General features: G+C 37.3%; 1 protein-coding gene across 1 annotated transcript in view; it reads left to right on the forward strand.

Moving 5' to 3' along the window:
* The window catches only part of LRP1B (LDL receptor related protein 1B), a 1355016-nt gene that overhangs the window by 737028 nt on the left and 602229 nt on the right, over window positions 1–15759 (forward strand). Inside the window, 2 exon segments of the mRNA XM_075069829.1 lie at window positions 7204–7426; window positions 11516–11687. Coding sequence (XP_074925930.1) covers window positions 7204–7426; window positions 11516–11687 — 395 coding nt within the window.

A 15759-nucleotide genomic window follows, 5' to 3' on the forward strand; every position in this document is an offset into this window, starting at 1 on the left:
TTTAGAACTGAGAAAAAATCCATTAAAAATTCAGCATTACTGCACCAAATTGCTCAAGCTAATTACGCTGCTTAAGGTAAAGGGTATTGAATTATATTTAGACAGAATAGCAGATTAAGCAAGAATAAATTTGATAACTGCTAAAGAACTCAGTTTTTCAGGATTATTTCTCATAGCTTTAATCTCTTTACTGAAAATGGAGGAAAAATAGATTTAGCTATTATGATGAGCGAGAGAGTGAGATTGGCACTTTGTTTATATTCATTTAGCACAAAATTCTGTTGAATATTTAGCCTCTGGCAAAAACTACAAACTGTTTTGTTGTTGTTGTTGTTGTTGTTGTTTGTTGTTAGCTTTCTATTTCAGTAGCAATGCAATTATTTTTAGTATAGTATTTACACAGATGCAGAGACACAAATCCATATGTGGAATGAGAGAGGCAGAGAATACGGCAGAGCAGTGGGTGTATTGCATATTTACCTCCATGAGTTTGATGAGAATGCAATACCTTGAGAGAGGATAATGAAGCAGTGTAAGGATTTCACATGAAGAGAAAAAGTTGATAGTAGATAATACAATCATATAAGATTCCTGCTATACCAGCAAGTGATATACAGGCATATTGTGGACCCAAGATTGTTTGCAGCATACATCATTCAGAAGCTTGTTATGGTGAACAGGGGGCAGAACCAAGACTCCAATTACTTCTGTTTTAATTCTAAAGTGTGATAAGAATTTATTTGACCATTTGAGAAGCATATTTTATTTTCACTTTTCATAAATCAAAAAAGAGCTGAAGGATTTCTGTTCAAACTTTCCAAAAACATTTACCATCGCCAGTCAGAGACCACTCGTTTCAGTCTAACATTTTATGTCTTGAAAAATAGAAGTAAATGCAACAGCAATATGTAATGGATATTGTGGATAAAGCAAAGATATCACACCCATCATTACATCAGTGTTATATAAAAATGAAAGTGTGTGCGCGTTGTTATAAAAAAAATTGATAAACTGTTTTTGTGAGTGTGAGATTTATAATTACTTGTGGCACTATAATGCAGCTATAGCATGATGGAATTTTTTCCATACCTAGGATTTTGTTTTTTAGAAAGTAGTACAGTGGAGTTGATCAGAATCCAGCTGTATAACATGGTAGCTCCAGAGCTAGAGTTTTATAATTTGTTTTGTTTTTCATTCCCATCTTTAAAAAAAATAACAAAAGTGAAATGTTGTTGCAAATTTTGAGCTTGCAGATTTAACCACAAGAAAATAAAAAAATACTGTCTATATTTAATATTTTTAAAATTTACTGGTTGACTAAAATTAATAGCTTAGTACAGTTTGAGTAATCTGATGGATATAGTTCAACTATTGGTACCATCATTTTTGCATTTCCTGACTTTTGAGTTCAAATTTTAAACTGTAATGAGGCATTAACACATAACCAGATCCTGAGAGGTGCCGATTATCTATGACTTGTCCTGGCACCACCTTCTTTATATACACACATTATATATATTATGTATCATATAATGTATCTGTCTCTGTGATGCAGATATATCTATACTATATAGCTGTATACAGTCAGAATATAACTTTTTCCTAACATTCCCTCATCTTGAATTTATTTTTCAGTAGCTTTGATTTTAAAATACAAATTTTTATTCTATTTTATTTTATTATGGTTTTTCCCTAATGTCTTAACACTGCTGAAAGTATGTGTGGATTAATAGGAAGACAATGCAATTTTGCCAAACTTATTCTGCATATTTTTCTCCTTTTCCCAAGCAAGCAAATGGTCAAAAATAGGCATTCCCTCTAATTTATGCACATGGCAGTTACAACACATTGTGAGTGGAATTATTCCATTTTCCACAAATATTAAGAAGTCTTGCTGGACTTATTCTTAGCAGTCACACACAATCCCCTTTTCATTTCCACGCATATTATGTGTCATTGGATCTGGCAGAAATACTGACATGAAGAGCAGCAAGCAAGCTTTCTGCTGTTGGTATTTCTACTGCCAGCCTGCTGTTTGTTGAAGTAACTTGGAAGCACTGATTACTGAGGTTGCCACAGATGAAGAGATGGTCTGAGCAATAGCAGGGTGGATTTGATTTAAATCATGATTTAAATCACTAGTCAGGAAGACTCAATCACGGTTTTCTGCATAAAAGTTCTTTCTTGTTGGTTGTTATAACCTTAATTACATATTCTTCGCAGCTCAGAGATAGATGTAGGTTTCATTTTTAGAAGGTACACACTATACATTTTTAAACAGTGATTTATTTTGAAAACATATTGGATTAGTTTTACAGCTATGTCAGAAAATGAATGATTGGTTATTTCATTTAACAAAGGGAATTGAAGCAGATATTTATTAAGTCATGGGGAGGTGAACTATCTCCAGTTCAGTGGGTTAATCATTAATATTTGGAGGATTTTCTTGCCATGCTGTATTAGGAGGAACATCACCAGACAGACATTTAAATTGTTTTATTTAACTAAAAACAACAATGTTAAGTATTCTGGATTTTTTTCTTCAACAGCAAACATATATAATATTTTAACAAAAAAGCATATGTCCCTCACTTCTCACATTTATCTCCAGACTTCTTCTCCTTGTCCAGATCTATTCTGCCCCCAACAATCTTCTATTCATTGAACTTTTTGAAACTTTGCACTTTTAGAGAGAGTAAGGGATTGACTCTGTGTACACAAATTTGCAGAGGGACAATAGGTTGAGGTCTGTTATTTCTCACCTCTATATATTATTTATTTATTTTAAAAAACATTTTTGCTGTTAACAAGCATCAGTTACCTCTGAGACACAAATCCACAGTTTGAGAACTGCAAAACTAAGGCATCTCTGATGGTATCTTCTAGACTGAGCACTGAGTCCCATTGGGTAGATAGAAAGATTAACCCAAATAATCTGTACGGAAGCCTGTGGAACCCCATAAAATTGGGTCCCTAATCCATGAACTATTGGAACTCATTTACAAAACTTTTCTTAAACATTACATGAATATATTGTCTCATACTATAGAATTAGAATTTATAATCCCTATTCAATGAAGAGAGATCTTTGAGCTATAATGTATCTTAATTCAAACTATCTTTAGATAGGTTTTTCTTCAAAAAACATTTATAAAAAATCTGATTTAAAAAATGAATTGATTTTTATCCGCCCTGAGCAGTAGTGGCTCATCCATTTGTAGCGCTATTACTGCTACTAAGCAGCTTGACTGTGTTATCACACCTATTGGTTAAGATTTTTCGGGTTTTTTTCTGTTATGTATGATTACTGTTTTCTTTCTTTTGAAGTGTGTTGGTTTCAACTCTGGGAATGATGCTCCCAGGCATGTTTTATCCCTCGCAGCCTGGGTTCAAGTTCAAGATCATTTATTCTCCAATTTATTTATAAATAGTGTAGACTGAGACTATATGCTTCAGTTTTAATCACATATATCACAAAGGTTGCTTTTACTGCTCTTCAGAAAGACAGAACTAAGATGCAGTATCATTGATTTCCATTCAGGTTTAGCAAACATATAATAGGGTGCAACAGATTTATCATAATGAATATGATGGAATGAGCAAACAAAGAGATGGTTTCAGAACAATGTGGTGGTTGTTCAGAAGGATATTAAGGTCATTTCCTATAGTGGACATGAAACCAATGTAGTCTGTGCATTAGAGCACCTGAAAATATATGAGAAGTTTAAATTGCCAGATAAATATATGAATAATTCAGTAACTAGTAGATTTCCCCCCTTCCAGGCTGCATTGTTTTCTCAGTTTAGAAGAGGTGAATATAGAGAGTGACAGTTTGTAACTAGCATAACAATGAAGGAGATTTGTTTTGAGAAGTACCCAAATTCATAGCTACTATCCTATTCACGGTTGAGACAGCCATCTGTGTTACTGCAGATATAAACCAGTAAGAGTAAGTCTGTGCTGCTCCTCCCCGCCACCAACCCCCCTTAAAAAAAAAAAAAAAAGGCCTGTGACAGTGAGTTTGAGATCCTCCCCTGTCACCAGGTCTCGGAGCCCAGGCTCCAGCCCAAGTGGGACCTTCTCTGCTGCTATTTTGAGCCCCGTGAACATGATTCAGTTGACCCAAGCTTGGAGACTCACCACCATGGTGTGTTTTTTGAATTGTACAGATACCCTCAGTGATTTCCATGCTAAAAGTAGGTTATTCTACAATGAATGTTCTACAAGGGCATTTGGTTGGTTGGTTCTGAATATTGTGGTAATGTTCTGTTGTGAAATGAATGGTGGTTCGAAGCTAGGTGCCATGCACCCTTGGATCTTAGCCTTGTTCTTCAAGGGAGCCTCTGTATTGCCCTCTCCTGAGCAGGAGGCACTGACTGCAGCCCAATTCATTGCTGCCTTCTAACTGGCACCAAATCCACAACTCTTCAAAGGGAAACTGGCAAAAAGCCTATTATTATTACCTATTTCTATTATTATAGTGCCTGGAGAACACAGTTAAGATCAGGTTTCCCTTATGCTTTGTGCTGTAGAAATACCTCTTCTTCACATTACATTGTCTTGTGGGAAGTAGGCATTGCACTTGAAATACTAGTGCATTTGCGAGATTTTCCCCTTCTCTAGTGCTTCCTGTCCTTATGATTAGAGCTCTGTGCAGATACAAAATTTGTATCTGCATGTGAACCGCAAACATGGTCCATGGATATCTGCATCCGCAGATGTAGCTATAAAATTGATATCCGCAGATTTGCAGGGCTCTGTATATGATGAGAGGAGACATGGAAGAAAGAGAGAGAAGGTGTGGGGAATGGCAGCTAGGAAGGTACAGGCAGGCTCCTCGGTATTCTACGATCCCACTGCTGTGGAATTCACTGTATTGCCACACAATTATGCTGCACAACCCCAGGTGTCATTTGATTCCATCTCCGATCGTTGCAGAGAGAACTTGCAAACAAAGTGTAAACTGGTGGAGTGTTGCTTTTGAAAACCTGAAAAGAGCTGAAGCAGGGAGAGAGAACTCAGAGAAGGGTAGGAGCTGGGGAAGGAAGAAAGCCTGAAGGAAAAATGAGAATTGTGATGGAAGAATATAATCTTTGGGGGCTGGACTGTGGAGAGGAGTCTTTCAAGCTCTACAAGGAAGCTGCAGTCCCGGAATAATGATGTTTGACAGGACAGGGTTTTTGGAGGCCACAGTAAGAACCTTTACTGTGTGGGCCTAATAGTGTCAAAGATCTCAGATGTCTTAATTGATCTCTGTGCTGAATATGGTTGTGCATTTTCCATTGTGGTAGGCACTATACAAACACACACAAAAAGATGATCCCTGCCTCCAAGGAGTTTACTATCAGTAATGTGGTCAGCCAAATTCTTATTCCGTAATCTCTGTTACTTGTGCTACTGTAAAATTGGAAAGAATCCAGTTTGATTTTGAGATCCTGAGGTAAGCTTTGATATTAATTATCAAGTCTGAGATGGAAAGGACCTATTAGCTTATCCAAACCTTATATCTGTAAATGCAGGATTGTTTCCTAAAGTACATTTAGTGTTGTTTTTCCCCAGTCTTATTTAAATGCAATAGGTGAGAGGGCTTAATATTTATGATAGCTACTAAACATTATTTTAAGATACTGTTTTGTGACTATAATTTTAAATTAATTGTATTTCTTTGCTAATTTTAACTTTCACAGTTTAATATGCTTCTCGTGTCATTTGTACCATGCACAATATAATTAGTGGTTTTGGGCTATATCATGCCACCAGTTTTTTACACTGAACAAAATGGTGAGTTTGTGTTTTTTAAAGAATAAGCTTAATATGATCAGTTCATTTTAACACAACAGAAGGATCTTCCTCTAAACTGTATGTATTTAAAACATTATTGTAATGTATTTTTTATTTTTAAAAGTCTGCTTGGATTCAAGACCCTCTTGCCCTACATTGAAAATATATTCTTGTTTGTTGTAAGGTATTAATAATGTAACAAAATTTTCATTTGGCTTCTTTGCAACTCCACTTTCTTTCCAAGGTACCATATACTGCAATATTAAATGCTCAGTTGAAGCTACAATTACTAGAACAATTAATTTTTAGATTATTATTCAACAAAAAGGCACCCCTGGCTTTACATACTGTTCCATTAATGCTGATAACTAGCAGATAATTTACTAAATCTGGAAAATCAAATCTTTGATACTCAAGGTAATATTAATAATGTTCAGTAACTAGAAATTAAATTATTCTTTAGACAGTGTTAAAGTCTTGGAAAGACGGTCTTCTATTTACAAATGCAATTTAATCTCATGAGAAGGTAATCTTGTTAAAATATTGTCAAGTTAATTGAAATTGATTTGTGTTTACTAAACATAGTGAATAATAAACAATCAGGCTTAGAAGCTTTTGTGGTATGTTTAAGTGTGTGATAGATTTCTGTTAATCTTGCACAGGATGTTTCATTTTGGAAAAATAAATGCACTAGAGGTTCTTCAGGGCTAGTAGCCCTTCCTTGTCTGTCTTTCCCGAAAATGGATAACACTGAAATATAGAGTAAATTACCTTCTTTTGTGAAATGTTATATTTTGGAATATCTGAGAGCACCTAGAACTTTAGATTACTTTTTCATTTATTATATTTGTCAATATACATAGTACATTTGCTTTTAGCTGCTTAATTTTTTCACACATTTGCTGATCTCTATTATTTGTAACAGATCTTAGCATCTACATAAAGGAAATTCTAATAGCCTTTACAGAGGAAAGAAAAAATACAGTGAAGCAATTTAAAAGGCAAGATAAACAGAACACATAAGACACATACATTTTTGGGCTGATGCACTTAATTGCATAAGAATTTCATGTCTAATCAGCAGTATTGGCTCTCTCAAGGCACATATTTTTCAATACATTAAAAAAATTCTCTAACAAAAACAGAACAAAATCCAATGTAATTGCACATTTGCTGGAATATTTCACATCTTTAGTTAACCTGCTCCCTCATGCCTTACAGTATTCATTAGCAGATTTCTCTGTTTATGACTGATATTATATGGTAATGGTTATGGGTTACTAACAGATGTAACCACTGAAATGAATTAGAATGAAAACTTGTTTTACAGAATGCCCCACTGGGGATCTACCCATCAAGCTCACCCTCTTAAAAAAGAACAAAGCAAAAACATATCCACAACACTTTATTTTCTTTCAACAGAAAACTTTTCTTTACCGACTATGGGAATGTGGCCAAAATTGAAAGATGTGACATGGATGGGATGAATAGAACAAGGATAGTAGAATCTAAAATTGAGCAGCCAACTGCTGTTGCAGTAGATCTGGTCAATAAATATGTTTACTGGATAGACATATATCTGGACTACATAGAAGTTGTTGACTATCAAGGAAGAAACAGGCATACAGTAATTCAAGGCCGACAAGTAAGTATTTATTTGATGATTCAGCTAATATAATAATAAAGTAATAAAATTAAAAGAATGTGCATAGCATTAACAGATATTTGTTGTAAGATTCACTATTTGTGTTTGGTCCAAATGAGTCAGGTAATCAAGTACTCAGCTGCGTGTTCTATTTTATGTGCAGTTTATTTCACCTTACACTCTATGGGTCAGATCCCGTGCTGTGACTCTTAGGAAATGAACATAAGAGACAGTGTAGGAATGGAGGGGAAACAGAGATGTAAGGATCTCAGCAGGGGGAAATGGAAGGACATTATAGAGTTAGAAGTAAGTCTAGGCAGGGGACAGCATTAATACCTTAGGAAGAAGAGAGATAAGGGTGAGGAGATACATCCTGATAACACCAAAGAAGGAAAAGATGATTAGTGAGATGTGCTCACCAGTCCAGGCCAATCTGGATGAATATAGAATGATCCAATTCCCACTGAAATCAGTCGGAGTATTTGCATTGATTTCAGTAGGAGTTGAATCCAAGCCCTTAAGCCATGGGACTGTAATCAGTCTGCTGAGGAGTAATACATCAGCATACAGCAGTGTGATGTGTCTGTTGCTGCCCTTTGGCTTCTGACTAGAGTGTCAGGAATGAAAGATTCTGTGACAGTTGGGAGAACAGTTGGAAACTTGAAGGGACAGTGACAAAGGCAGCTGTTCCTAGTGGCTACTCACAATTACAGAGCTGGGGCTTTTTGAGTTGCCCATGTGTGGCTGGGTCTATCTCAGTTGTAGATTGACAAGTCTCATGTACATAAAGTAGTTAAAAACATGTGACTTCAGAATGAGCACATTACACGTCCATCTGTGATATCAATTTCTCTCCAACAAAGGGAAATTGGCATGAAGCAAAGGCTTGATACTGACCCCAGCTCAACCAAGAGACAACAGGATATTTTATCTTTTTGATTTTTAAAATATGAATACAGGAAATAGCAAAGAGATGCCCATGTGGGCAGGCTGAGAGGAAGATATCAGGCTTTTCAATTTCTATAATAGACTGCATTGGCCATGGCCTTTGGCCAATTGTGCTGCAAAGGAGGTTCCTGTAAATTTGAATCCTTTCAGCATCTGGTGCTGCTGGCACATTCTGTCACTATGTAGTTAGATTAGAAGGTGGGCCCATCTTTAGCAGTAACTGGCACACAATTTTTGCAGCTTATTATCACAGATTCGGTCTGTTAAAGTGCCTTAGCAAAGATTACAATTTGGCCTGTTTTATTTTTCCTCTTGCCCAGGGAGATTAGATGCTGAAGAACAGTTCCTAAAACAGATCAGAGGAACTGCTTTACTTAACAATCTAGCTAGGTAAGAATGGAGAGAATAGAAGGTGTGTCCTTGAATGCTGGTTGTTTGAGGGAGTGAGAAGTAGCAAAAAGTTAACCTTTCCAATGGGCTATTAGGGCAGTCTGTTAAATCACATACAGAAGGAGCAACCTATCAATCGTTTCAGTCCACTCTGGTGATTTCAGTGGATTTCATTGGAGTTGTCAGTTTATCCCAGGGCTGAATTTCATCCAGTTAATGGGAAGCTGGACATTACTGGAAAGTTAGGTGCTAGAAATTATCATCAGGAAAGGAGGTGTTATAATCAAATAAACAGAGAAATTTTAGCCGAATGAACACACAGACATATTTAAACACTGGGAAATGGAATTCTATTTTTCGCTCTTATAAAAAAGTCTGTTCATCTCATAAAAATGATAAAAATGGATTCCTTTAAATCTATATAATTCAAGTATATTAACTGATATTCTTTGTAGATATTAAAGTCTTGATCCTAAAAACAAGATTTGGCTTATTGCTTGCTGCTATAGTCATGTATAATCTTTTTGGTTTCCATCTCTTTGGCTTCATTGACAGTAAGCTATATGTCTTTTCATATTTGCAAGATACCTGGGGATTTGAATCTATGGTTAAAAACCATCACAATAATGCATAAAACAGATAAAAATAATTAAACATAAAATACATCATAAAAATATAGTTGCACAACTCCAGTTAAGTCAGTATAGTACCTCACAATGGGATGCAAATGAATAATAAAACGTTAAGAAATGGGCAAAGGGGGGGAATTATAATGCAGGAGGGAATCTTCCTTTTAAACACAGGGCTCTATTCTTTCGATATTAAAATATTTACAAATAAAATATAATATTTTCCTGATAAAACATTGGCATTGTAATAATTTACTGCAAAATGATACAGATGCATAATTATTTTCAGTTTTCTTCTCCACATCCCCATAACTATGATTGGACTAAATCATATTGAGTCTTAATTAGGCAAAACTTGTGTTGATTACAATTTAGAATTTTGATTGAGTAAAGTCTGAGTATGGATGCCAAGATCTGGTCCAGTAGGAGTAATTTTCAGAATTGGGTGGGATTTTAGTTGTACAAAATGAGAATTTTTAGAAAGGTGTCTATGTATCCAGCATAACATTGAGCTGAGTGGATATATCACAGTGAATAATTCCTTGATTAACAGAATCAAATATTCATCTTTTGGAATATCTACCATCAGATTGGAATTTCCTTAAATTTTTTTTTCAGAATAATTATATTATTTTATTTATTTATTTATTTATTTTTGAAATTCTTCAGTTGATCACAAAAGTCTCTGGTATTGGATGTTGTGTTTCCAGGTGTTAACTATATTGTGTCCTTGTTTCTTGATTGAATACTGCTTCCACAAGAATATAGATACACACACAGCCTGATCTATCAATCTAGATATTGGAATTATTCGAAAGTGTTTCCAGTAAAACACAGCCACCCAAAATCACAGAAAGTCAACGAAAAACGACTGAGTGAATATGCGGTCATTCATCTGTGGAGTGCCTTTGAGCAGCTGGATGGGTGCTTACATCCTTTTCTCCACCTTTGTTCCCCCTTAACCCCCCCCCCCCCGATTGCGGTTGACCTTGATCAGTCTTCAGTGGCTTAGCCTCTGGCCAGTCACACAGTTCAATGAACCTTCTGGGGATGAAAAGTTTGTTATTAACATCATTTGCCCCCATTGGGGTTCTGTCAGCCCCATCTCTGGGTCCTTTTTAAATCTCCTATAATTCTTGATCCAAAATAAGGCTTGATCTTCTCTCTTGGGTTTATGCCACTTACTTGTGGCTAGGTAGGGATCCCAGGCCACCACCATACTTGTAGTTCAAACAGGGCCGCTATACACAGGCAACCCTACTATGATTCACTCATCACTCATTGTTTTTCCTGGGCTCTTTCTAGACAGGCCCTTTTACCTTCTCAGGTTCTTTTCCCAGGTCTCGGGGGAGCACTTCTTCATTCCTCTGGTCCTAGCCAAAAACTGATCTGCAAAGGTAGTGGACCTTCCAGTAGGAGCCACAAAGGCCTGGTACACCCCAGGGAACTCATTAAAAAAATTAAGAAAATATTTATTGAAAACATTTTACAGCATTCACTCAACTCTAATTATAACATTCAAATAAGAAAGTGAGTCACCTTACGTATTGTGCATTCATGATTCCTCCATTTTGTATGTAGATAATAGCCTTTTACTACTCTTTACTGAATGCTGTTGAAGGCTGCTGCTATTATTATTATTTATTTATTATTCACTTAAAACATTTCCTGCACTGAAGAGTTTACAATCTAGAAGACAGACACAGATAAGACAAAAAAAAGTCTGAAAGACTTATAGAAGTGTTTTTAGAATGGAGTGTGTCTTTGTGTGTGTGTGTGTATATATATATGTGTGTGTATATGTATGTATATATAAATTCAATATAATATATATAATATTGATTTTTTTCTGTCTTTACATAAATTTAATTGTAAAACAAGAATTTTAATCAAAATATTATATTGTTCCATGAAAAGAAAGCAGAAATCACTTGATGGTTAGGCTTCACTGAGATTTTAAAAATATGTATTGACTTTTTCAAAAACTGGTTCTGTTATACAGTTCAGTCTCTATATATTACATTATAATATTATAATTATTATTTATTACTATCATATTATACTATTATATTATTATTTCCTAAAGTCATGATATAATAGCCATGTTTTTTCTGTTTTTCAGGTTAGGCATCTTTATAGTTTAACAGTATTTGAAAACTATCTATATGCAACTAATTCAGATAATTTCAGCATCTTACAAATAAACAAATACAATCGCACAGATGTTGAGTCACTGATTAGACTTGAAAATGCAAGAGAGATCCATGTCTATCAGAAAAGAATGCAGCCATCAGGTATGCTCAGAATTCTCTTTGTGTGGTACACTCTTCTCTGGAGCCAATTCTGGTGTAACTTTGCTGAAATCTTTGTAGTAATGCCGGGGGCTAATCTGCCCTTTGTTCTAACAGGCATATCGATAGGTATGATTTTTATGTAGAAAACTCCTATGACAAGTAATGAAGTTACTTATATAACTCTCTTCTGTGCATCTGCTAGGAAAATAGATATGAGTAGAGCAGGTCAAAAATGTTCCTATGGAAAGTTTCCCACTGGAAAATACGGATTGGAGAGACTCAAAAGATTCCACTGGAATGAGCTGATTCTGTTAAAACTTTCAACAGAAAGCAGGCAGCCTGCAAGCTAGCTTGACTGTTCAGCTTCCTGCCAACTTGCAAGCCAGCCCACTCACTTCTCTGTGCTCCCAAGCCTCCAGCTTCCATGGCAGTGAGCCTGGTGAACTTCCTGAGAACTGAGTTCCTGGTGATCCCCAGGAGTCTGCCTGATGGGCTGCCATAAGCTGGGTTCCGTGAGCTCCAGGGCTCAGTGAATGGCTAGCTTCTTGCCTTGCAGGATCCCAGGTTGCCTGCCTGGTGGGTGGCCAGGGAGCCAGGATCCCCAGGCTTACACACTTCCTAGCTGGTGGGATATCTGAATCCCAGGCTGGCTGCCTAGTGAGGTTCTGAAGGCTGGAGTTCTCTGGGATCCTAGGCTTCCGAGAATCCCTGGTTGGTCAGCTTTTCAGGCTTCCAAGCTTTCCAGGCTGCCTGGCTCCCCAGGTGTCCACCTGATGGGCAGTCCAGGACTCCAGGCAGCCTGGACACCTGTTACAAGGGCAGTCAGCAAGCCAGAAAAAAAAAAGTTTCAATTATCCTAAAATGGAATATTCCTCACCTTTCCCTCGCACACTTTTTTGTTTTGTTTTGAGTTTTCTTGTTTTTGTTCTGATTCAAAATGAAAACATTCAAAATCTCAAACTTTTTTGTGGATGGGAGAATCCCATTCCTGCAAGGCCTGATCCTGCAGACCTTGCACACACAAAATACCGACCGATTTTTGGGAAATTTTGGACGTGCAGACACTGATGGGTAAGGCTCTAATTTTGTAAAATGATGGTTTCCCAAGAAGAGCTATTTGATGTCATTCACAAGAACAGATGTTATTGCTTTGGCTACTCTAACATGAGAACTGGCACACCAGCTTTACAAACAATGTGAACTTTATTATGTAATTGAACTGTTATGTTACAAAGGATTCTGAAGCTGCATCAAACTCTCGCTTGATATAGATTGGATGAACTGATTTTCAACCCATAATTGGGAACATTGATCTGCAGATGCCATCCACGAAGAGCATCACAAAGAATCATACTGCTGTAGGCTGACCTCTTGTCCCCATGGGGAGCAAGGACGTTTAGCATACAGGATATATGATTTCGATGTAACTTTTGTTACATCCTTTGTGACTATGTGGTATTTTCCTGTGCTCTTTGTTGCACTAAGCCAGTTGTTATGTTCTGAATGGACAAGTTTGTTGCTCATTAAGATTTGATGTACAGGCTATCTCAGCTTGGTTACGTTTCTGTTATACCTTTAGAATATGGAACTTGAATAGTATTTTATGTAAGAAAACAAAAATAGGAAGTTGGGAATAAAAAAGAAAATAGGCTTTGAGGTCTGCATAGGTGTGCTGGGAAGGTGAAATTAGAATATAGGAATCCTGTCTCCAAGCTCCCTATACAGGAGGAACCATAATCTGTCTTACTGAACTAGGGAACTAGTGGAGGAGGTAGCATTCAGATGAGGCATATCTGGAAAGGGTAGGGAAGATCATTATCCTGAATGTCAGAAAAAGTGCTCTGGAAACACACTGGCTGTGTTTTCACTTAGATGTAGCATGTCCTACTGTCCAGCATCCATCATGTATCCTCACTTTTGTGCAAAACCCCCAGTGCTTTACGAATGCTCCCGTCACTTTCTACTTGACCAAGATGGCAAAGAATCTCCCCACTGGAGACTGTTCCTTTAATCTCTAGCACCCAGGATTCTAATGAAGCCTCTCTGATATCCTTCAGCAGTACCTACTCTATTTAAGCACCTGGTTTTACATTGGTTCCCTGGCACTTGTTTTTCTCAGTGCTTTGGTACCTTTTCTTCTTAGCAGTCTAGCGCTTCAGCACCTGTTTTGGTTTGCAGGTCACTAATCTTTTTCAGAACTCCCACCCTCCTCTTTTTTTGCCTTTACTGTGGCATTTTTTCTAGTTTCCTGGTCCTCTTGTGGGAGCACTGTGATCCTCACCCCAGTGTCTGAGTCCCAGGAGCTTCAGGGAAAAAGTTTGTTGAGCAGCCAAACATCTTATAGTTTGGTGTCTTTCTTTGTAGTAAATCTTCTTTCACTCTTATGATTCCCTCAATTTCATGAGTTCTGGCCAATGACTTTTAAGGACCTTCCACCCATCCCCCTTATTTAAAGTATGGCATCTAAAGAGGAAGGAAGACCACTTCGCGACTTCCACCTTTACCAGGTGTGGCAGAATAATAATGTGGGTGCCACCTCCAAGCCCTCTTTGAGGAATCTCAAGGAGACTCCTATAAGTCTGGTGTGAGGCCAGTACAAGGTGCTCAAAGCTAAAACCTGAGTTGGACAAAATCAGTGAGCACCAGGACTCAGTGCCAGTGCTGCATGTGTTGACACAGGCATAGATTCTTCTTGAGAACAGCTTCTTCAGCAAAGTGTTCTCTGCTATCACCAGCAAAACGAAGTTTTCACCAGGCATTCAGATCTTGCTGTTTCTGAGCCTCAGCTTTGCAGTTGGAAGCACTTAGCTTATTAGATGAATGTGTTCCTCCATACAAGACACACCCAGATGAACTGGTGCTCTCTTTTGATAGTAGACATTTTTTCTGTTATAGAGAAGAACAAAGGAAGTGTCTCAGCAGGGGATGATCTTTCCTGTAGTGAGTTTTTATAGAAGCTGTCCAAGACAGCATATTTTCAGTTAAAACTACAAGAACCTACGAGACCCACAATTGAGAGGTTCCTAAACTAGAATTGTCCCCCCCACACACACACATACAGTAGAGTTTCTGACTTTTTGTCCCATCCTCTCCACAAGACCTTGTTTGTGTGAGTTCCCATGGGTAGAGGGAAGGCTGGTGATACCTGTGCCCAGAATACATTTGGATAAATAGATTAAAGGTCCTTGGCCACAGTCCATTGCAATGTGGACTACTAGGTCTTTGTTGTCAAAACCTACACAGAGGAAGAAGGCTTTCATCTGGCTACTCCTCTTCCACAGAATATATACCAGGAGCTTTTAAGAGGCTAGAACACAGAGAAATTTTGCTTATCAGAGGATATCATGTTTAAGGATTTCAGTCACTTGCCTACCTCCTATTAGAATTTGAAAATTACATTTATTTTTATTTGCTTTCATCTTATTTTTATTTTTTCTCTGGGGTACATCTTTGATATTCTGCTGCTAATCTAGAATGAGCTTTTCTTTCTGGCAGTTGTGCCTTCTGCTCAGTAACAGGATAAGAACATAAGAACAGCCATACTGGTTCAGAACAAAGGTTCATCTAGCCCAGTATCCTGTCTTCCAACAGTGGCCAATGCCAGGTGCCCCAGAGAGAATGAACAGAACAGTTAATCATCAAATGATCCATCTCCTGTTGCCAGTTCCCACCTTCTGGCAAACAGAGAGTAGGGACACCATCCCTGCCCATCCTGGCTAACAGGCCCTGATGGACCTATTTTTCATGAATGTATCTAGTTCTTTTTTTGAACCCTGTTATAGTTTTGGCCTTCACAATATCCTCTGGCAAGGAGTTACACAGGTTGACTGTGCGTTGTGTGACGATATTTTTGTTTGTTTGTTTTTAACCTACTGCCTAATAATTTCATTTGGTAAACCCAGTTCTTGTGTTATGAGAAAGAGTAAATATCATTTCATTATTTATTTTCCCCACACTGGTCATGGTTTTATAGACCTCTACACATCCCCCCTTAGTCATCTCTTTTTCCAAGCTGAAAAGTCCCAGCCTTATTAATCTCTCCTCATATGGCAGCTGTTCCATACCCCTAATA

The sequence above is a fragment of the Chelonoidis abingdonii genome, chromosome 10 (genome assembly GCF_003597395.2).
Source record: "Chelonoidis abingdonii isolate Lonesome George chromosome 10, CheloAbing_2.0, whole genome shotgun sequence".
Classification (NCBI taxonomy): Eukaryota; Metazoa; Chordata; order Testudines; family Testudinidae; genus Chelonoidis; species Chelonoidis abingdonii.